Below are 24,184 nucleotides of genomic sequence, written 5' to 3'. Positions count from 1 at the left end.
AAAGTGTTTGTAACATAAGTGTAAAATTTGACATAAAACTACTTTTGATTTTTTTTTTTAAAGAAGTGACATATGCTCATAATTTTCATCTTAGGTTGTTCTATTGATGGGTTACTTACACCAACATATTTTTTAAAAAATTAGATAAGATTATCCCTTTATAAAATGTTTTGAAAACAACAAATATTTGTAGTATTTTAAAAAATAATTAAATGTGTTAAATTAAATGAAATTATATAATTGGTTAGAAGTATATTCTACCTAATTTTTTTGTGTAGATAGAGAAGTTGTCCCCTACTTAAATATTACTTTATGATATCCTTATTTTCTATTTTCTATTGATGATGAGGTTGTAATATTTATTGCAATGTTTGAATATATTTAGTATGTCAATTGTTGTCATTTATTTTTTATTTTAAAATTGACTTATTAATAAATTATGGGTTATCAAATTAATTGAAACTAACCCTGTTTTTCATTGCAATTCAATTTCCACACTTTTCTTTTGACTAATTCAATTTCCACACTTATCATTAATAAGTTAATAACTTATGGAGCATTTGAATTAAATTGATATACTATATAATTTCATTAGAAAAATACTCAAAATTTCAACACGTGTAATAAGTATAAGAGCAACAAGTACACAAAAATATTTAGATAAAAACAACCATGAGAAATACTTGCACATATACAAATCTAAATTCATATTTGTAGGAACAATTAATAAGGAAAAAGAAAATTCAAAGTTATTTAAAATTTTATTTTATTTTTATTTTTTAATTAATAAAAATAAAACCAAGTATTATAATTGTAATTATCTAAATATTTTCCAACAAATAACCAATCATCATTTTTTTATTAATTAAAAATAAAAATAAAATTTCCTCTCTCATTTTTATCGCCAATATTTCATAATTCCAATTCAAATTTTTAATTTAAAATATCAATATCTTATTGGTTAGTTCTAAAAATAGGGATATACGTGCAAAACAATAGGGTGGAAGCGTTGAGACTAAATATATATAAAGGACTTGACTCAAGTGAACACATCACACTAACATCCCAATTTGTAGTCTCTCTTGATTTCCCTCTACGAGAATTTATAGAAATGGATTTCGTGAAGAAGTGTAAGATAGTATTGAGAAGCAACAAGAGCATGAAGAAGCAAAAAGATAATCCTAAGAAACCACCACATGGTTGTGTTTGTCTCTATGTTGGAGATGAGAGACAGAGATTCATAATAAAGATCAAAATATTGAATCATCCTTTGTTCAAGTCACTTCTAGAAGATGTTGAGAATGAATATGGATATGGAAACAATGGTCCTCTATGGCTTCCTTGCCACGTTGACATGTTCTGTGAAGCACTTGTGGATATAAAAAGTGCTATGAGTGACATGGGTTGCAATTTTCCAATAAGTCATTGTAGTAACATGAGTTGTGTTTCTAATTAAGAGCTTTTGGTGTAACTGTTGTACATATTTAAACAGATTCTTTTTATTTAATGATATATCTGTTTCATTTCATTTTTTCGGATGTCAATTTCATATCCCTACTTTATAGAGGATGCTACTTTTTTAAGGGTATCATTTGAATTAGGGGTGTTGTAAAATATGGTTAGTTGAATAGTATATTTGAATTGAATTGTATTGTACCATAAAAACTGATGGTTAATAAACTGAACCATTTAATTTAAACAATTCAAGTGCAGTTTAAAACTGGTTCAGAACCAGTTTCTTTTTATAAACAGATTTAATCATATAAATTAATTTTTAATTTATTAAATAAATATTTTGTATAGAATATTTGTTTCACGTTTTCAGAAATGTAATCAATATTTCATATTTTTCATAAAACACTAGATTTTACTATATTTTAAAATAAATAAAAAAACAGATTTTACAGTATTTTCAAAAAAAAACTCGATTTTACTATATTTTAATTAAAACTTGATTTTACTGTAAATATGGAAAAAGTTGAGTTTACTGTATTTTCAAAAAACCAGATTTTACAGTATTTTCAAAAATCTCGATCTTACTGTATTTTCAACATAATCAGATTTTACTGTTTATTGAAAAAACTCAATTTTACTGTTTTTATATTTTGGAAAAACACGATTTTACTGTATTTTGAAAAAAACTTGATTTTACTGTATATTCAAAAAACTCGATTTTACAATAATTTCATAAAACTTGATTTTACTATAATTTTGGTAAAAGTTTATTTTACTGTATTTTCAAAAATCTCGATCTTACTGTATTTTCAAAAAATCTGATTCTACTTTTCTCTTAAAAAAACTCGATTTTACTGTTTTTTTTTTTTGGAAAAACCCGATTTTACTGTATTTTAAAAAAATTGGATTTTACTTTTTTATTTGTATTTTCAAAAACTCAATTTTAATATACTTTCAAAATACTTGATTTTACTGTAATTTGGAAAAAGTCGATTTTACTATATTTTCGATAAAAACCCAATTTAACAGTATTGTCAAAAACTCGATCTTACCGTATTTTCAAAAAAAATCAATTTTACTATATTTTCAAAAAACCTGATTTTACTGTATTTATAAAAAAACTAGATTTTACTTTATTGTTTACAAAGTAGATACATATGAATTTTCAAAAAAAACTTGATTTAACTGTATTTTAAAAAAATCGATTTTACTATATTTTCAAAAAAACTTGAATTGACTTAAATTTTAGAAAAAGTCGATTTTGCTACTTTTAAAAAACTGATTTTATTGTATTTTAATAAAACTCGAATTTACTTTTTTTGGAAAATACAGTAAAATAAGGTTTTCTGAAAAAATACAGTAAAATCGAGTTTTTTTTGGAGGAGGAAATGAATACTTTATTTCTAACCAAAAACAGTTAATACATGTCGATCCGAAGATCCAGGCTACAAGCTAAGCTCAAAACAACACAGAACAACAAAACTAAGATAATTACTTTATCAGTATGTTGTCTACATCCATATGCTCTTCAAGTTTCCTTTTATGCTGCCCACGAATCATCACCATGATTTTTATACTCTCAACGATATTCGTGGTTCGATTAGTGTTCCCAAAGACACTTTCATTTCTGTGTTGTTATACATGATAAATGGTTTCAGCAACTACCATTTTTAGCAGACATCTCTTCCAGCCCTTCTTTGCAGCCTCTTCAATAATCCAATGCCACTCATTGCTCCAGTTCCGCCTCTGTATTGGATACCCAAGCCATGTGAGTAATTTGCTCCAAATCTGTTGTGTGAAATTGCAGTCAAAAAACAGATGAAGAACAGTCTCGGGTTGATCGCACGCAATGCATTTTCCATCAGTGTGAATACCAATTCTCGCTAGCCTATCCTTTGTAGGGATTCTGCCAAGAACAGTAAGCCAAAGAATGAAACGCGCACGTGGACGAGCATAATTTTGATAAAACATTTTCCTCCAATTCATAACAGCCCTATCACCTCTCAGCTCTGTGTACATTTTCCTTGTGCTAAAACTATTTTAATTTAGACTTTTCTCCCAATAGGGGCTGAATCTAACCATGTCTCTTTTCTTCATAATGCTTTTGAAAATCCATGAACAATCTTGTTTCATTTGCCATTGCATTGTGTTTATACCCTTCATATAATATGCATCAAGCCACCAAATCCAGAGTTTGTCCTCCTTCCTATGAAGGATCCATAGTAATTTTGCAAACGTGGCTTTGTTCCAGCAATCCAACGCCGTAATGTTTAAACCTCCAGCATTTTGAGGTTCACAGACCTTGTCCCAGGCTACCAGAGCTCTTATCCCATTTGCTTTCCCCGACCATAAGAAATTTTTACACAAAACTTCGCCTCTATGGATTATTTTCTTAGGCAAAGGAAAGACTTGAGTCCAATAATTTGTAATAGCTAGCAACGTACTTTGAACCAGCAGAGTTCTACCTGCGTAAAATCGAGTTTTTTAAAGTATAGTAAAATCATGTTTTTTAAATAATGCAAATTTCTGTTTTTAAAAAAATACAGTAAAATCAAGTTTTCCAAAAATACAGTAAAATTGCGCTTTTAGCAATACAGTAAAATCAGGTTTTTCTGAAAAAATAGTAAAATTGGGTTTTTCTGAAAATACAATAAAACAGGGTTTTTCTGAAAATGCAGTAAAATAATTTTCTTATTACAGTAAAATCTAATTTTTCCAAAAAAACAATAAATCGGGTTTTTCTAAAATACAGTAAAATCATTTTTCTTAAAACAGTAAAATCGGCTTTTTTGAAAATATAGTCAATTATGGTTTTTAAAACAAAATACAATAAAATCGAGTTTTTCCAAAAAAACAGAAAAATCGGGTTTTTAGACAATACAGTAAAATTGTTTTTTAAAAACAGTAAAATCGAGTTTTTATTAAATACAGTTAAATTAGGTATTTTGAAAATACTGTAAAATCGGATTTTTTTTAAAATACAATAAGTTCGAGTTTTTGACAATACAGTAAAATCAGGTCTTTTTGAAAATACAGTAAAATTGGGTTTATGGAAAATACAGTAAAATCGGGTTTTTTGAAAATACTGTAAATCGAGTTTTTCCAAAACACTTTAAAATCAAGTTTTTTAAAAATACAGTAAAATCAAGTTTTTTGAAAATTCAGTTAAATCGAGTTTTTCAAAATTATTTGATTTTGAAACAATCTTCAATGTAAAACTAGTTTATAACTACAAATTGGTTTTAAACCAGTTTATATATACAAACCGGTTTAAACCAATTTTTAACTGAATTGAAATTGTTTTACTAGTTAACTGAATTATTATTAATGTGGTTATTAAAAATTAAACTGAACCGTTTTTGTGGTTTGGTTCAGTGCAGTTCATGAACCATGAACACCCTTAATTTGAATCCTGCAACAAACTATTGCAAATCAGTTGGTTTTTAAGCCGATGAACAATTTAGTCAAGATATTCAGTCACTTGATCAGATCACTATATTACTAAAATCTTTTGTTCCAAATTTTTTTCTCAAAAATATAGGATTTTAAGCCCCCTTGTTTTGACTCCTTAAATTCATTTTTTATTAGTAAAATTGATGTTTTACATCTTAAATTAATGAACAATTTGATGTTTTTATATCATTCAAATGTCACCATTTAATCTGTGAAGCTCTATACGGCTTCTTCTCGTCGCTCTCCTTTTAACTCTTACAACCATATTCAATAATAATCTATGATGGATAGTCAAACTCACTCTAAATATAACTTTATAATCCAAACAAAATTTCCTATATAATTTTCTAATAAGAAACAAGTTTATATGAGAACATGTCACTCCGTCTGGTATGTTCATATTTTTTTCTAAAACATGTATTAACTATAATAAAATTAAAAGTCAAAAAAAATCTCATGGTACAATCTCAATCGTCACAAAATATACTTTTTGCATTTACCTCCCCTTGATCATACTCATCACACATGCCCCTTTAGATCAAACAATAATTTTTTAGTTAAAATGTAATTATGAGAATATTTCAAATCAGGTAGGATAAGTCATATAATATTATCCATTTTTTCTAAAGAAGCATGTGTCATGGAAAGAAAATATGTTTACAAAAGTCAATCTTATCATAATTTACCATAAAAAAAAAGGTTCTATCATATCGGACATGTATATATCTACACCAGTTAATTTTACAGCCTCAATTCATACTAAAACCTCGTAATTTCCATCCCATGAACTCAAGTTAGAACGACAAGACAATGGAGAATATTGTGAAACTGAACTTTGTTTGTGACCCTCTATCTCCCCTAGTGCTTCACAGAACATGTCAACATCACAAGGAAGCCATAGAGGACCATCGTTTCTATAACCATATTCATTCTCAACACCTTCCAAAAGTATTTTAAACAAAGGGTGATTGACTATTTTGATCTTGATTACAAATCTCTGTCTCTCAGCTCCAACATAGACACAAAGACAACCATTTGGTGGTTTCTTAGTATTACCTTTTTGCTTTTTGTGACACTTGTCTGGTAAATTTCCATAGCTGCCATGGCTACTAGTGTCTTGTGGATCATACAATCTCTTGTTGCTTCCCCATACCCTCTTACACTTCTTTACAAAATTCATCTCTATAGTTTGTTTGTATATATCTATAGTCGTAGAGGAAAAGCAAGAGAGTTTAGAGATGAAGGCGTTGATTTAATAATGTGTATGAAAAGGGTCCTAAGACCAACAAGTTAAGGTCTTTATATAGACCATTGAATTCTCACAAGGTCCCACCATATAATACATATATACTTGTTGGTCTTATTGTTCTACTTTATTTTATTCTATAATTAATAACTGGTTCTTACGATTGCTGTTGAAATTTGAATATGGTTTATGAGTATATTAAGTTTTTTTCTAAGTAGAAAAGTAAAAAGTTAGTGGAGGTAATCAACATTTTTTAAAACCTTAACATGAGACAAGTGGATACATAACCTTTTTCTAGAATGTCTTCATCATTTTCAGGTTATCTGAATTAAATTTTATTGACGGCTTTCAAATCACAATTATGCCAATGAAAATATTTAATCATTAGGTTTGATCAATGAATATATTTGAGAATTTGGAGTACCTATTAATGAAAATATTTAATCATTAGGTTTAATCATTAGGTTTGATCAATGAAAATATCAAGCATGTGTAGTGAATCAGTTGGCAACGGATACTTTGTTTGCGGGTACAAGGATATCTATGCTCCTTTTTCCAAAATGGACCAGAGAAAGGATTCTTAATTTTTTTTTTTTTTTAAGCAAGATTAATTAAAATGGAGAACTAAATGTTCTCAATATCTGATTACACAGACGAGGAAACCCCGCAAAAAGAAATTACAAACCAATTTAGAATTACGATAGAAATAACAACGGATCCTTGTTAAACTCGTAAAAACTACACATGGGATGAGTAATTTCTCGAATAAAAGACAATTTCCAAACCAATGATTTAATCTTCCACAATGTATTATTCACATCCCAACCTTCATTTCGAAAACAAATCCCATTCCTACTAAGCCAAAGAATCCACATAGTAGCTAGCCACACCACACCTAATTTACCCTTCTTCACTTTGTTCTTTTTACAAAAAGAATACCAATCCATAAAACACGTTTTGCACTCTTCTTCCATCGCCCTCCAAGGCTTCCCAATCCAAGATGAAATTTCCCTCCACACCACCTCCACACCTTTACAAACCATAAAAGAGTGTTCCCGGTTTTCCGGATTAATACCACAAAAAACACACTTTAAATTATCCGGAGTTAAAACTATACCTCTAACCAAAAGTAAATCCTTAAAAGGAAGCCTATTCACAAAAAACCTCCAACCAAAAGCTTTGATTTTGTAAGGGACATCCAACTTCTAAATTAAAGACAAAACCTCGTTGAACTTCTCAAAAGGCCCGCAAGGAATCCCCTTACTAACAAAAAGTCTATAACAAGACGCCACGGAGAAAAAGCTATCACCCGAACCCTTCCAAAAAACCTCATCCCTCCCTATACAAGACGGCCCCCATCCCACAAGAGAATTCCGAAAAGAGACCCAAATCAAATTCAAGGAAACACAATTAATTTGAGAATCCATAATGCCACAATTTGCCCATTCCCAAATACCGTTGTTCCACCCTCCCATACCCGCCACTGACACTTTTTTCAAAGCCGAAAGAGAAAATAACACCAGAAACTCCTTAATAGAGAACTAAGGATTCTCCAACCCGGTTACAAGAAGAAACGGAAAACTCCGACAAAAAAAAAGATTACTATCCAATTACACCTACGAGAGAGAAAAAACAACGGTTCCATACAAATATACAATGATGAGAATAATATACCAAAATATAAAAAACAATATATATATATATGTGTGTGTGTGTGTGTGTGTGTGTGTGTGTGTGTGTGTGTGTGTGTTAAGGATATATTGAATCTAAAAAACATTAATCTTCAAAGTATTTTGGTGTTGATGATAACGAAGAACTCTTTGTAGTTGAATTCAGCTATATGGGTATATATATCGTATATTATAAATACTTTGACGATTAAGTTAATAAAGGTGTGAGATTTAGAGTATAGGTCTAATTCAGAAGAGTCGCCCCCCATCCTTTAGCTAGCGGAGATCAATTATGCCTTTGTTTTGAAGTTGAATGAAGTTGTTCTTCTCTTGATAATACTCGTGATCGTGACCCTTAGTTGCATATGAAGGAGAATATATGGGTAGTTTTTTCTCTTAAAAGTATTAAGTCACACCCATGAAAGTCATGTGTTTCATTTTGGAATTTTAAGAAGGTCCTAACATCTAGTCAAACCATGCAGTCACATCTATCGTTGTTAGTCATTAGTGGGTGGTGAGGACTCGATTTGACCTTTGCTCTTCCTTCTTTTACCATGTGGACCCTAGCCCTAGGCTAAACCTACTATAGTATAAGAAATGTGATTCTCTAAACTAATTTGGCGCTCGTGTATTATTTTGTCTTTATTCCTCATATTTTTTGTTGTTGAACTTCTTGAAGAGAAAACACTTTTGTGAACCGATTCAATTGGTGCTTCACCAAAACTCCATTACATATAAAGTTTTTTCTTCTTCCTCCTTCCTTTTGTCTCTTTATTTGCTGGTGAGCTTTTTCTTTCGATCTTTGATTCTTGGTGGTTTTATCTCAGTAGTTATCACATTACGAGCCTTCCTGGTTGTAGGCAACTTCGACGTGGAATTTCTTTCTCTCTTCAAGTTCCAGTGTCATGTCTTCTCTTTTATTCTCATCATTGTAACTTACACTAAGTGAGAATATTGTAGAGTTGTCTGTTTAGAATGATTTAATATAATTGAAATTTTCCATTACAATGCAATTTTTTTGCATATTTTACATAAGGAAAAGTTGGTAACAAGCAGGCAGGAACAAGCGAGACAAACTTCCCTGCTGATGGGGCAGTCCAATTTGATAAGTGACCAAAATTAATTAATCCGTAAATATCAAAGCAGTAAATGATAATCCAAAAAATGTATGAATGACATATCTCTTAGGGCCATTACTACCCCACCACCACCTCTTCCGAATCAGTGATCTGTGTAAGCTTACTTTACCATTCTTTTAATATTTCTTTAAATATTAGGGTTAATGTTTAGTTTAAGTATGAGGGTATATCAACTATCAAGTCATAGTTTATTTGCTTGTTTGTTTTTCTTGTTACTTATGTGTTAGTGTGATAGTTGATTGAAAACCTCCATAACTTATGGGAAGAAAAGCTTAAGGTTAGGGACTCTGAGATAAATTGGTAAATTGACTTAACTTATAGTCTTTCTAACCTGTAAGTATTATCGTACTAATTCACATGAATCGGTCTGGCATAATTTTATCTTTCATATTGTGTGTTTCTTAATCATGTATGTGTTAGCTTTGCAATGCTTAGTCGGCCCCAAGATCACATAAAAGTAGAGGGTTATGATACGCAGTCGATAGCCAACATAAAAATTTATTGAATCTCTATGACATGGATCAACTATGAAATAATGTGAATGTTGTGACATTTCTTGTAAGCAACGCGTTGTATGGGTCGAGTAAAGTATCAAAAGAGAAATGGTTGCTTCATTCCACTTGGATGCTATGAAAAATAAGCAAGGGTTCCCACTTTTTGGTGAACGGGTGTGGATAAAGAAGTTAGTTCCTGAGATTAGGATTCATTTTGGATCATGGAATATAGGTATGCTAACTGGAAAATCTATTGAAATAGTGGACACTATTTTTAGGAGGAAAATAAATTTTATGTGCTTACAAGAAACCAAGTGGACAGGTGAAAAGGCGAAAGAATTAGACAACTAAGAATTTAAGCTTTGGTACACCGAAAAAGTTAGATCAAGAAATTGGGTGAGGATTATCGAGACAAGGAGTGGACGGAGGATATTATGGATGTGAAAAGAGTAGGAGATTAAATTGTAGCCTTTAAATTTATAGTGGAACCTACCTTTGATGTTATTAGTACTTACGCACCTCGGGTTAGGTAAGCAGTACACCTTAAGGTAAAATTTTAGGAGATTTAGAAGGCTTACTTTAAGATATACCCCAAGGAGAAAAGAATTTTTTTAATCGGGTTTTTAAATGGACATGTAAGGAGCATGGTATGAGGTTTTGAGCGCGTGCATGGAGGTATGGTCAAGGGCATGTGAATATGGAGGGTAAATCCATCTTGGAGTTTTCGGTTTTGGATCTTATCACACATGAAATTGGGGTGACGTGTTCTCAGATAGACTTCTATCTTATTATGAAGTCAAATGTGAATATTTTCTTGGCATATAAAGTTATGAGGTCAAAGCACATGTTGAATGAATGGAGAAAAATCACTTTAGTTACAGTTTATAAGAACAAGGGGATATACAAAATTGTGTAAATTATAGGGGGTTAAACTTATGATTCATACCATGAAGTTATGGGAAAGAGTGGCTGAAAAAAATTAAGAAAAGAGACTCAAGTCACTGAGAATCAATTTGGTTTTATTCCTGGTAGATCGACCATGGAAGCGGTCTATCTACTATGGCGTGTGATGGAGTAGTATCAGAGGGACTAACAAGACCTGGACTTAATTTTTATTAACTTGGATAAAGCGTATGGTAGAGTTCCTAGAGAGATTTTATGGAAAATTCTAGAGAAGAAAGGGGATAGCATTGCATATATTTTAGTTATCCAAGATATGAATGGATATTGATTATATTATGTTGACACAAGGTGGAGAGACGGACAATTTTCCCATTACAATAAGTTTGCATCAAGGTTCAACCTTAAAACTCTACCTTTTCACCTTAATTTTGGATGCCCTTACGGAACACATCCAAGATCTAGCACTGAGATGCATGCTTTTTACAGATGATATCATATATGGAGAGTCGAATGAGGATTTAAATGAGAGATTGGAGACTTGGAGACTAGCTTTAATAAAAAGGTTTTTGCCTAAGAAGAAGTAAAAACGAGTATATGGAATGTAAGTTCAACAAAAGAAGAAGTGTTCCAAACATAGAGGTGAAAGTTGGAGACCATATCATCCTCGGAGTCACACAGTTTATATAACTTTGGTCTATAATATAAAATGATGAAGAAATATAAGGGGATGTGAACCATTGAATTTAAACTGGGTGGCTGAAATAGAGAAGGGTTTCCGGTGTTTTATGTGACGCAAAGGTAACACTCAAAATGAAGGGAAAAATGTACCGATACCGAGGAGACCTGCGATGTTGTACGCGACAGAATGTTGAGCACGTAAGAATCAACACGAGAATAAAGTAAGTGTAGCAGAGATCAGGTTGTTGCATTGGTTATGTGGCAAGACTAGCCAAGATAGAATTAGAAATAAAATATTCAAGAGAGTGTTAGGGTAGAACCTATAGTAGATAAAATGGTGGGAAATAGACTTAACTGGTTTCTGCATGTAGAGAGGAGATCCGTAGATTATATTGTTAGAATAGTATATCAAATGGAGATAAGTGAAATAGGAAGAGGAAGACCTAGAACGATTATAAGAGAGTTTATTAAGAAAGATCTCCAAATTAGCAATTTGGATAGAAGCTTGGTCCGGGATAGAATATTATGGCGAAAGTTGATCCATGTAGCCGACCTCACTTAGTGGGATAAGACTTGGTTGTTGTTGTTGTTGTATATTGTGTGTTGATTGGTTGTGGAAAACAAAAATGAAAAATTGGGCAGTAAAAGACAATTGCATCTACTAAGTTGGGTAATCCTCTTCAGTCTAACGATGGTTAATCCCTAAATGTCTAAAAAATAATAAAATGTGCATGTGTGTATAGTAAATAAAGAATGACTAATCGGAGTAAGATGGGTATACCATAAAAAGGTTGCTCTTCCCAAAAGTTAGTTTGTTTGTGTTATGATTAAAGTAGAAAAAAATTCTCAGTCCAAGCTCCCGTGTGTGTTATAAAAACAGTATTTTATGTTATAAAAACTTTATTAAAGTTCTTTCAATGCAAGCTAAATTGCTTGAGGACAAACAATGATTTAGGTTTGAGGGAATTTGTTCAACAGTATTTTCATTGTTTCTAACTAAGGGTTTTTAATAGTTTTCTCGAGTTTTTCTTCTAGTTTTGTAGTAATTACTACCAAATTTATCTGTTTTATTTGTTTTTCTTTGGCACCTTACAGATATGAAACTAGTTATTGATGATCAGGAAAATAAAACAGTGAAGTAACAAAAAAGCAGAGAAAGTTATGATCAGCCCGTAACTGGGTGTTGCGATCATAATTTCGACTGAATATGGTTTCTATTTTTAGCCCAAAAGGAATTACATTATGCTCGTAATTATGGGTTACGGCCATAATTCCCCCAAATTCAGGGTGACTTTTGGAGTTCTTATGTTTTCTTTTGAAGCTATTGGTTTCCATGTGTTTGGCTTCATGTTTAAGTCATTTTAGTACTAATTATTTTCCTAGAAACTTATATAAGTGAGTTGTAACATATAACAAATCACTAAGCTCTTATCTTATTCTAGTTTTAAGGAAATTTTTAGTTTTGTGCATTTCCATTTTGTACGGATTTTCTAAGTTGTTGTTGTTTTATACAAGTCTCTTCAGAGCATCTCTTACTATGAGATTCACTATAATATAGGTTTTCATTTTGTTTAAGTATTACTTTTTCATGTGTATGTATTTAACCATTGTTATGCATACTTTTAATCTTATTATGTCTGAGTAATTTTTTAAGGATTTAGGGTCACGAGGACTGTCTTGTGATATACTTTATGTAGATTTCCAATCATTTTATTACGAGAAAAGTTGTAAGGCTTGTTTCAGATTTCTTATTTTTAATGTAGATGTCTCTACGACAGTAAAGGCGTTATATACATATCATTCACATGCTGAAAAGTATGAATTGATATCCAAATAAGAAATACTGAACGACTGAGTTGAGGCGACGAAAGTGTCTTAAACTCGGTCGAGAAAACTTCATTTTTGTAATTGTGCTTAAAATCGATTCTGAGCAAACATATGATGCTGGCGAAAGTTTTCTAATCTATTTGTTTAAAATAGTACAACGCGCTGACGAAAACAGATGTTGTCAATTATTTTCTATTTTTCTACAAACTGAATTTTTTTTTCTCATAATGAATCAGAGTTTGCACGAATCTGATAGAGATAGGAATCCTTCATCCTAAGCCATGTTTTTAAGATTTTAATTTCTAAAAAAAATATCAATATTCAAAACCAAATCATCTATCGTCTTAGAAAAACGTTGAGACAATAGAACTCGATACACAAAACTAGTATTTAAAAGACGAAATTCTCTATTATTACTTCGAAATAATCGTACGTTTGCAGCATTGCAATAAAGTAATATTCAACACTCATCATGTCACAAATTTGAGTGTAAAAACTTTTATTTTAGTGTCCAAGAATTTAAGGGAGGAATAGTGGTTATAAAGTCAAAATTTCAAAATAAACATATGAAGCCAAAATAAATAGGAAAGACAGAGTACACACATTTCCTGCTTATACCATTATTGTGAACATGAAAATTTGTTTCACAAAAATCCATTTCTCTAAACATACATATCTACATCATTTAACTTCACAATTTCATACCAAAACCTGATAATTATGAACTGGACTAAATTTATGACTCATTGGAAAATTGCAACCAACAAAACTCATCTCATCCACAGAACCCTCTATCTCCTCAAGTGCTTCACAGAAAAATTCAACATCACAAGGAAGCCATAGAGGACCTTCCTTTCCATATCCATATTCATTCTCAACATCTTCTAAAAGAGTTTTGAACAAAGGGTGGTTGAATATTTTGATCTTGATTATAAATCTTTGTCTCTCATCTCCAACATAGACACAAACACAACCATTAATTGGTGGTTTCTTAGTATTATCTCTTTGCTTTTTGTAACTGTGTTCTGGATGCAACCTGTTTTTGTTTCCCCATACTCTCTTACACTTCCTCACAAAACCCATAACCAAGATATATATATCTCTCTCTTTTCTTAGAGGAAGAATTAGAGAGATTGATAATATATATTACCAACACAACATGTTAAGCTTCTTATATAGAGAATTAAAGTTTCATAGGGACCTACTTTATTATTATTATTATTATTATTATTATTATTATTCATATAATATAATAATATATAATGGTCTTATACTTTGGTCTTGTTGCTCTATTTTTGGTTTTGTTTTATATTGTCAATTCACACGTGCTGTTCGAGTTTGAATATTTCTTTTATGAAATTACCTAGTAGGTTTCGGTCAAAAGAAACTTGTGATGAATTTTTTAATAGAATTGAATTCCCTTTATTTAATTTCTATGTAAATGTTTTTTTAAAATATCAGTCAATTATAATATTTATACCATAGAAAGCGATATGCTTTTAATTATTAGTTTGAAAAATTATATATATTTTTAAAGTTTTACTATTTTTTTAACAAAACATATCTTATTTAATTTTTTTTGTTGGGTTATATATCTTATTTAATATTGAGATAACTTGCATAAACTTATTTGATTTATTTATTTCTTTTTATGCTTCATTTCCTTTTAAATTTAACTATTTAAATCCAAAATATCTTAACGTGTGTTTGGTTCAAATGAATTTGGTTTACGAGGGGAGGAATTATGGTCAAAAATATGTTTGGATCACATGGGAACGGAAAAATTTTATTAATAATTTATATTTTTATCCTTATAATTTTATATAACTGATATGTATTTGAAAAGTGAAAATTTCATAGATATTTTTTTAAAAACAATATTTATAATATATTGAGTAATTAAAAATTCATAACTTATCACATAACGTTAAAAAAAATTGAATACAGTTAAATTCGTATTATAACTTTTGACACAAATTAAACTATGTACTAATAATAACTTTTAAATACATAAAATAACTTATTATTAAATATTATATTATATATATATATATATATATATATATATATATATATATATATATATATATGTGTGTGTGTGTGTGTGTGTGTGTGTATGTGTATGCATGTATATATATAATAAAAAATAAATGGTTTAAAATTTTATATAAAAAATATAATAGAATGCATAACAAAATTATAAACAAGTAAAATAAAAAATTATAATAATTAAAAAAAATCGCAGTGATTAAAACTTTTATTAAATAAAAATAAAAAATAATTTAAAGGTGAAGAATAATTATAATAAATTGATGGAAGCAATAGAGAAAAATCACAAAATAGAAAAAGAAACAACACGAAAGAAAATAATAATTTTGAAACAATAAAATAAAATTGTGAATATTTTAGTAAATATATTAATTTATTAAATATCAAAAGTCACATTCCATCTTCTCCCCTCTGAATCCCCCGATTTGGGGACTCAAAAAGTGACATTTTTGGGGGGCATTTGTTAGTCTGAAAATTGTAGTTGAAGAATTTGACAGAGAATGGTAATGATCATGTTTGAAAATGCTAAGTGTAAAAAGGCTCAATCATAGTTTTGAGAAACTAACCATGTCAACTAAGATGGTTCGACTAAATTATCAGATAATTTGGGATATAGTGTATTTTAATGCTCATGAAACTTGGTTTGGAAGAATCTTATAAATAGATCCACAAGAGGATATTAGTGTGTTTTTAGTTTAGAAGTTAGCCAAACTAAGGATGTTTCGATAACACTACATGAGTCGACCAAAGACTCTCAACAGAAGCAATTAGTGGGTTTAAAGGCATTTATCAACATGATGGATGGATTGCATTCGTTTAAACATTGAAGACACGTGGGAGCAAACTAGAAGGTTGAAGCCCGCATAAGGTGATATGTGTCAAGTTCTATGGAGATAATTGTTGTCGACGACTAACATTGTATTAGTATATAAGTTGATCTTATTGTTGTAATTATGGGTCACAAAATTCATCAAGTATTCTCTATAGAACTAAAATATCTAAGTCAGAAAAAAATAATTTATGAATAAATGTATGGGTCTGCGTCAATTTTCTTTAAGTTATTTATGTCTTTTTAATTTGAAGCATTTAGTTTAATGACATTTATTATAACTTTTGCCTAAGCAATTTTTTTTTTAATTAGAGTTTATGTTTGGTTTATCAACTTTCAAAAATCTAAATTTTAATCACAAATACTTTTTATTGTATTTTTTGCACAAGTTATTCTTAATTTTTTTTTTCCGAATTTAATCTATTAAGTAATATAAAACTTATGATTTAAATTACTAAAAATACTCCTTTAACATAATTTACAAAATGAGAAGTATTATATTCTTTTAGGAATTTTTCTTCAAAAAAATCAAAATTTAATAGACAAAATATAGAAAGTAAAGAGAAGTTCTTCCAGGCGCTGTCATTTCTGACGAGTAAACAACAATCCATAAATAACAACATTTTGTTTCCACACAACGTACTTTCCTCAACGACCCAAGTCAATTGTGAAACAATATTTTTGCTTTTAATTTTATTCTTACGTAATATTCCAGCGTCCTCAACGAGACATGATGATGCTTGCACGGTCCAAACTGAAACGTTGAATGTTTGAATATCTATCACTTTCATTAAGTTGATGATAACTTGGTAAACGTTCTTCTATTAACATTAAACAAATCCAATCAAGCTTTTTAATTGGTCAAATAATTTAATGATTAAGATATACTACTTGTCTGCGTTTCAACTTAAGGCGAATGCGTTTAGTGGTTAAACTTTTCTAGAATATCCTCACTTTTTAGGTTAACTGAATTAAGTTAAATCTCATTGCTTTTAAATCATAATCATTAGAGTGGAAACTTGTTTAATCATTAGAGCGTGAATTTATGCAATGAGTTATGTGTGCGAATAAAAATCTATGGGAAAAAACAAGCAAGAATCGTTCATAATAATATGAATTTGATTCATGTGTACTAACTAAAAAAAATACTCGATAACTCGCTTGTAATTGTTTAGCATCTTTAAAAATAATTAATATGCAACCTTTTTTTTTTACTCAAATTAATATGCAACTTTTTTTTTTACAAAAAATAAATGATATTCATTCATTCAAATCGATATAGTGCATCGTTGCAATACAAATTCAAAATCGGCAAAAACAAAAAGGATGAATCTGCGAACAAATCCACAGCATCCATGTTAATAGCATAAAACGGCAAATTGCATATGCCTACAAATATTAATGTATTGACTGTATTGAGATGTCCGAAATATTCATGCTTTCGGATCTGTAGCGTTGACGGCACCAAAGTCATAAAATGATGAATTGTGATTGATCTGATAATCGATATTATTCATAACCAATATAAGTCCAAAGATATATATAAGTAGGTGATTTGTGTTTGATTTAAAGTCCTACTCTAAGTAGGTGATTTGTGATTGTTTTAAAGTCCTACTTTAAGTAGGCAATTTGTGTTTGATTTTAATACCTATTGTTTAAAGTCCTACTATTGTAGGTAATTTTTTATTGTTTGTAAGTCCTACTTTGAAGTAGGCATTGTTGGGTTGTGTTTGATCTTGTAATCATGGTCTTGTACATTGTTGATTGTAATCGATGTTTAGAGGTATGATAAGTTTAAGGATAGTTTTTTAAAGACTTGAGAGGTATTTGACCTCAATTGATCACGTTGATCCTTCACTTTGAATGTGATTCGTTTTGTGATTCTTTTATGTTGTTTTTATTTGTGGTGAGCCTTAAAGGCAAATGACCCACATCTTTTCATGGAACGCATTTATGCAATCTTTTGGGAATTTAATTCTAATTTTCTTCACTTACATGTTTAGGGTCTTAAGATCAATTTGATTGATTCATTTAAGCTAACTTGTATTTATTTTGTATGCTTTTGTGGTGAGCCTTTAAGGCAAATGATCCCTTTTTTTTTAGTGATTCACTTATGACTTGTGATGTTATGAGGCCTTTAGTGCCATGCTTCTTGATTCCTTAATGATAATTTATTTGATCATTCTTCATGATGACCATAAGAAGCTATTTTGTTTGTTCAGTTCATTTCTCTTTTAACTTGTTGTGAGGTGAGATATTTTAAAGATCAATGAGCCATGTTTGGTTTACTATGTGACTTGTTTCATTTTGACTTAGGTTCTTTGGCTTTGGTTCCCGTCTCTTTTCTTTATATCAACACATGATTTTCCTTATTGAAAGATATTGATGTTTGTTTAACTAGTGTGGCATGACCATTTGGCATTCATTGTGATCTGTGTTGACTTCAGGCTTGTCATTTCCTTATCACATGGATATTTGATCACACATTAGTTTGATATTTCACTTGCATAAATTACTTGAGTATGCCTTGTGTGCATTACATCTTGTGACAATCTTATGTATTTATTTTGATTGTGTCTTGATCGAGTACACATTCCTTGCGTTGTTTTGAGCTTGTTTGATGCTCATTTGCCATGTTCCATTAGGATTTGACTTTATCTTGTGCAAGATAAGTCATTAGACCTTAGGATTCTACCCAAGCATGACAACATTTAAGGCTCTTTAGTCTTCCTTTTAGTTTAGGTCATCTTCTTTTATTTTCACTTTTTCAAGACACTTAATAAATAACGATGCAAACCACACTACCATGAGCCTTAAGTAGCGGAATGAGCGAGCGGGTCCATATCCTAAACTTGCTTTTCTTTGTTCATAAACTTCTATGTGGTTCAAATCACAAAGCTTTCCCCTTAAAAAATACCCAATAAATCTTCTTAAGATACCTAATAAAGGTTGATAAGAATCACACTACCGTGAGCCTTAAGTAGCGGAAAGAGCGAGTGGATCCATACGCTAAACTTGCTTTTCTCTGTTCATAGACTTCTATGTAGTTAAAGTCTCAAAACTTAAAAACAGTATAGGGGTGATGCGTGTCCCACCATTGGGTTTAATGTGTCAATTGTCTACATTAAAAAACACCAACCAATTCACTTTTCTTTTTTTTTAAGAACATGTTAGATTCCATTCTACGACAATTGCGTGAGTCTCCAAAGGTCGAGCGACAGTAGAATGTGAAGTTAACATCGTTCATTTAAAAAACACAAACAGAAACTTTTGAGCGAAACTACGGCACTCTGATTCCTTTAAGGATACTTAGGCATTTGGTCGCGGGGCCTGAGCGAGCACAATTATGTAAATATTCTCTTCTTTTCCCCATATTTTCTTTATTTTCTTTTTGCATGCATTGCATTCCCTTTAGCTTAACACTTAGACTTTTACACCCTTAGATTAGAACGAACAATAGTGAATCCCATCGAGTAGGACGGACGTGAGGGTGTTAATCTTTTCCCCTTACATAACCAACACCCTTACCATTTTCTCTTAGTCTTATGACATTTTTTCTCTCTCCTCCATCATTTATTTTAAGAATGGAGAAGAGAAAAAAAAAAGAATGACACATAATCTCTACCATTTATTTTAAAATCTAATAGTTCAGATTCATTCTCATGTTCTCACATAAAAATGGCATTCTCATAGGATATGTCCCATATATATATATATATATATATATATATATATATATATATATATATATATATATATATATATATATATATATATATATATTAAAATAGACTATATTAAAAGAGGAAAATGTTAGAGAGATTTACTTGAAAAATATATTGGATTGTCATATTCACGTTAGTGTTGAGTCAGTTGGTCGAGTTGGTATTCTAACTTAGGGTGTGTTGGCCTTAAAGTCAAGAGGGGTCGCCCATTTATCTCTTTAGGTCATACTCTACTAGCCTTGTTTTAAGTAGTACAGAGAAATACAATTTATTAAGGGTAGTCTCCTGAATATTGGTGGGGCTCTTATTTGTGGGTATATCTCACTGTGTCCGAATGTTACTATGTGAAAATAAATCTATTAGTACATAGTCCTCGAAACACAAGGAGGCTAAAGGCAAAGTGCTTTGAGTGGAAAATCCTGACATTACATAATCACCCAAGCACGAGACATGTAGGGGAAAAATACTTTTGAGAGGAAACCACGTCATAACATAGCTCTCCCCAAGCACAAGGTGCATAGGGGCGCAGTGCTTTAAGTGGCGAGTCAATCATTTTCTTTGGTTGGGCTCTTTCTATGGTTGAGGTTGGTAATTATATGATATTTAAGTGATTTATAAATTTGAACTCTATTGGGTCTTTTGTTCTACCTCTTGAAAGTTTTTAAATATCTTTTTACTTTAGTGTAATGATTACAAACACCTTGGGAACAAATATGTTACTATATGCTTTTTAGTTTTTCTAACTTCTACGGGTTATGGTTCTTAATGTTGCCTAATCCCTGTAGGACACTTTGCATTTAAGGGGCTTTGGCCTTTATATAGGTTCGTGCATTTGAACTTCAACTCCACCATTTCAGTTTTCTTTCACTTTGCTAAACATTTATTCTTATGTGTTGGAAGCTTCTTTGATGTGCTCGTTGTTTCGTTCTTCAAACATCCTCGAATAAGTCTTAACAACAAACTAGTTCGATTCCTCAAACAATATTTGAATCTGAAAGCCCAATTATGATGGTCTTAATTACAAACAATGTCTTCCCAAAAAATCACATTTCAAGCCACCCAATCGATATGGCTTAGATGATCTGATTGATTATGACGATAAGATAAAATGACATTGTTCACATCATCTCCAAAGGAATTTGGAATATCTTACTTTGTGAGAAATAGCCACTGTGTAATTTGTATTTTTTTTAAACTTTTTCCCCTCGGTGTTTGACAGAAACTGAAAGGTATGTAGCGCTAGGGATGAAACCTCTTTTATTGTATTTTTTATTTAAAAAGAAACACAATTATTGTCGGTTTTGAGTCATAATTGTGGGGAAATATAAGTAGGTTTATTGAGTTTCTTCACCGTCCTTAAACAAATCTTTGTCGCCTATATATATATATATATATATATATATATATATATATATATATATATATATATAAGGATCAAATTACACTCGAAGAGTTACATCACGAGTTACATTCACTTGTAACTTCATTTCGAATAAATAGTTTTTAAAACCAACCGTTGGATTGAAACATATTATCATATAGATCATAGTATAAAGTTTGAGATTAATCTATAATAATTTACCATGTCATTGAATTGCATCAAAATTAACGTTATATGAAAGTTCATTTTGACGTTAATATTTGAATATATTGATGGTATAGTAAATCATTATATATTAATCTCAAACTTTATAGGTATGATCTATATGATAATATGTTTCAATCCAACGGTTGATTTTAAAAAATATTTATTCGAAATGAATTATGAGCGAGTGTAACTCGTGGTGTAACTTTTCAGGTGTAATTTGATCCCTCCTATATATATATATATATATATATATATATATATATATATATATATATATATATATATATATATATATATATATATATATATATATATATATATATATATATATATATATATATATATATATATATATATATATATATATATATATATAGTATATTTTTAATTTAATATGATTGTTTGATCAATTATTTTGACGGTTGAGATTTGGTGTCAAATTAAACTTTGGCACCTTAGTCTCATTTGATCCTATCTCTATATAGACTAATGAGAAATATTTATAAAAAAACAAGCTATTTGAATGAATAATAAATAGTAGTAGAGCCTCCTAGTGATTTGAATAAAAATTTGGAGATTGAGAAAGAGATAGTTGCTAAAAGAAGGTTGTAACTTGATCCTTACCTTGTGGTTGTGAAAAATAGTAGTAAGATCTTTACCCTTGGTGTATGCTAGGTGATTTTAATGTAGTTATTGGACCGCATGTGAAATTTGGTAGATGTATTCCAAACAAAACTTCCACTAATGAGTTTGTTAGTTAAAAAAATCAAAATGAAATATTGCATCTTGATATTAATGGTATCTATTACACTGGGAACAATGGGAGGAAATGAGGTACTTACTCTTTTGTTTGGCTTGACATAGGAATTTGTAATTAGAATTATCTAGATGATTGGAACACACCCAAATGTTTCACTTTGATAAAGAACCACTCAAACCATTACCTTATTCTTCTCCATTATGACAACGGTAAGTTTGATTCGGCTTGGTAATTCAAATCTATAAAGATATTTTCTTTCATTTCATTTCAAATTTGCCTAATCTCCACCATATTTATTCGTTTATTGGAAATAAAATATTTTCTTGGTCTCTTCCTCTTCTTCAAAGTACGATACGTTACCTTTCTATGTTCGTTGGTCATTGTTCATTATTCATTTCTTTGTCTCTCTCACGTTGTGCTGAGGTTTTCCTTTATGTGGTATATATTTTTGTTTTGTTGCACTTGAATTACTTTGTGTTTAGGTTTATTCAGATTTTGTGATGTTTTTGTTGTTATAAGGCTATGTGATATTGTCACGTGTCTTATTCTCGTGCTGTGATATTTTTGTCGTTATAAGGATATGTTTTTGTTTTTTCGTTTTGTTGTTATAACTATATTGCAAATGAAGAAATAAATGTGGTTATGAATATGCTTTAGGTTTTCCCTCTTGTTATTTGGGTGTGAAAGTCATCTGGTTATCACACTCAAGTTCACACTCAAGTGAGTCAAGGATTTGTTTATTATCATCACGATCTTAATCATCAAGGCACAAGGATCACTTTCTTCTTCAAGAAATTTCAAGTGCTAGGCTTTCATCAAGTGAAAATTATGATTTAGGGTTTCTAAGTTAAGCTTCAAGGTGCATCACTCAAAGGATCATCAAGATCATCATTCCATGGTCCTCAAAATGATTCAATATGTCTAGCAGTGGTCTGAGGTTCTAAAGTTTTAATCATTTTGAAGACACTTGATTCATCTGGAAAAGTCAACACAAATGCCTAAAAGTCAAACTTTGACTTTATGGTTTTTTGGTCAACCATGGCCATGACAAGTCAAATCTAAAGAAATTTTGGATTATGGATGAGTTTGATCAAGAAAAACCATGAAGAATCAAGAAATTTTGGAATTTGGTTCAAAATTGTCAAAACACTTAATATTTTTTCTAAGTGTCAAAAATCATATTCATGGAGGTGACTTTTCAAGGTTGTAACTTCCTCCGCAAGCATCCATTTTGAGAAAACAAGGGCTACAATTCAATATTTCATATGACACTACATCTAGGCGAAGAGTTTGGATTCAAAATCATTCCTCAGTTTCTTATAGCAAAGGGGCAAGATAAGATGTCAAATTGTGAAAATTGTCACACAAAAAAACTTAGAATTTTTTCTAAGTATCAAACAGCCTCAACATTGATTTTTAATGGCCATTTTTCTCCATGATTCAAGTTGATTCTCTTCAAGTGTTCAACATAAAATTTGTAGAGCATCATGCCACCTTTCCATAGATACCAAGAACAAAGATTTTAGTTGCTGGAGCATGAAGTTTTGAAGAATGGATGTGGCCATGTTGAGACTGCATTATTGGTCAAGTTAGAGGTCAAAAACTTATGTCCAACCAAGATCAAACCTCATAATCCACCAAGTGAGCCTCTTATCCTTAGTTGTTGCACAATTTTCCATGTTAACCTTTGCTTTGTACAAGGATCCTTGCATTATCTAAAGATCATACCATAAGTGCATAAAGCATTTTAGCCAAAAATGTACAAAAGCTCAATTTCCTTCCAAACATGCATGAAGCCTTGTAATCTTACTCTTTGATCTACAACACTCCACACAAACTTCTGATAAGACTCCACCAACACTTCAATATCTCCTTCCAACACAAAACTTTCCATTTGTAACACTTGAGCTATATGCATTTTTGCATCAATTCTTCAACAACAAGCAAAGTTGTCTCCCACAAACTTTTGAATCCTTCCAATTTCATTTCATAATCCTCAGAAGACCTCTATAAAATCCAACTCAGGCTCTCTACCTCTACACACATAAAATCACCATTCTCAACCTCACTTTCTCTCAAAAAACCAAAACTTCGAAATTCTTGTTTCATTAAGGTTTTTGTTGATTTTTTCTCAAACACCTTCCATACACTACATAGAACCTATTGTATGCATTAATACACCCTTGTAACTACCAAAACACACCATCCAAACTCCATTTTCCACCTTGCAACATGACTTGGGTGGAAGGTTTTAGATCATTTTAAAGCAAAGCAAGCACATCCATGTGTTCCTGAGGTATCAAGGAAGCTAAAAAGATTGTTTTTGCGCGTCTGTAATAGCTTTAGAAGAGGCATTGGACCTTCTTGA

The 24,184-nt window shown here is 30.6% G+C and overlaps 4 protein-coding genes across 4 annotated transcripts; 1 reads left to right on the top strand and 3 right to left on the bottom strand.

The window, feature by feature from the left end:
• Nucleotides 1-1,111: 1,111 nt before the first annotated feature.
• Nucleotides 1,112-1,456, top strand: LOC131605878 (auxin-responsive protein SAUR32-like). Its single transcript, XM_058878176.1, has one exon. It carries the CDS (start codon nucleotides 1,112-1,114, stop codon nucleotides 1,454-1,456), a length of 345 nt encoding a protein of 114 aa, XP_058734159.1.
• A 1,634-nt stretch (nucleotides 1,457-3,090) lies between these two features.
• Nucleotides 3,091-3,474, bottom strand: LOC131605877 (uncharacterized). The gene has a single exon (XM_058878175.1). It carries the CDS (start codon nucleotides 3,472-3,474, stop codon nucleotides 3,091-3,093), a length of 384 nt encoding a protein of 127 aa, XP_058734158.1.
• A 2,188-nt stretch (nucleotides 3,475-5,662) lies between these two features.
• On the bottom strand, nucleotides 5,663-6,088 carry LOC131605875 (auxin-responsive protein SAUR32-like). Its single transcript, XM_058878174.1, has one exon. The coding sequence runs from the start codon at nucleotides 6,086-6,088 to the stop codon at nucleotides 5,663-5,665; it is 426 nt and encodes a 141-aa protein (XP_058734157.1).
• A 7,476-nt stretch (nucleotides 6,089-13,564) lies between these two features.
• Nucleotides 13,565-13,948, bottom strand: LOC131605874 (auxin-responsive protein SAUR71-like). Its single transcript, XM_058878173.1, has one exon. It carries the CDS (start codon nucleotides 13,946-13,948, stop codon nucleotides 13,565-13,567), a length of 384 nt encoding a protein of 127 aa, XP_058734156.1.
• Between the last annotated feature and the right edge of the window lie 10,236 nt (nucleotides 13,949-24,184).

Source organism: Vicia villosa, linkage group LG5 (genome assembly GCF_029867415.1).
Source record: "Vicia villosa cultivar HV-30 ecotype Madison, WI linkage group LG5, Vvil1.0, whole genome shotgun sequence".
Classification (NCBI taxonomy): Eukaryota; Viridiplantae; Streptophyta; class Magnoliopsida; order Fabales; family Fabaceae; genus Vicia; species Vicia villosa.
This window is presented reverse-complemented; position numbering and strand designations above follow the sequence as displayed.

Coding starts and splice junctions, on each gene's coding strand:
- LOC131605875 (XM_058878174.1), bottom strand. CDS start 6,088: ATGAATTTTGTAAAGAAGTGTAAGAGGGTATGGGGAAGCAACAAGAGA.
- LOC131605877 (XM_058878175.1), bottom strand. CDS start 3,474: ATGTACACAGAGCTGAGAGGTGATAGGGCTGTTATGAATTGGAGGAAA.
- LOC131605874 (XM_058878173.1), bottom strand. CDS start 13,948: ATGGGTTTTGTGAGGAAGTGTAAGAGAGTATGGGGAAACAAAAACAGG.
- LOC131605878 (XM_058878176.1), top strand. CDS start 1,112: ATGGATTTCGTGAAGAAGTGTAAGATAGTATTGAGAAGCAACAAGAGC.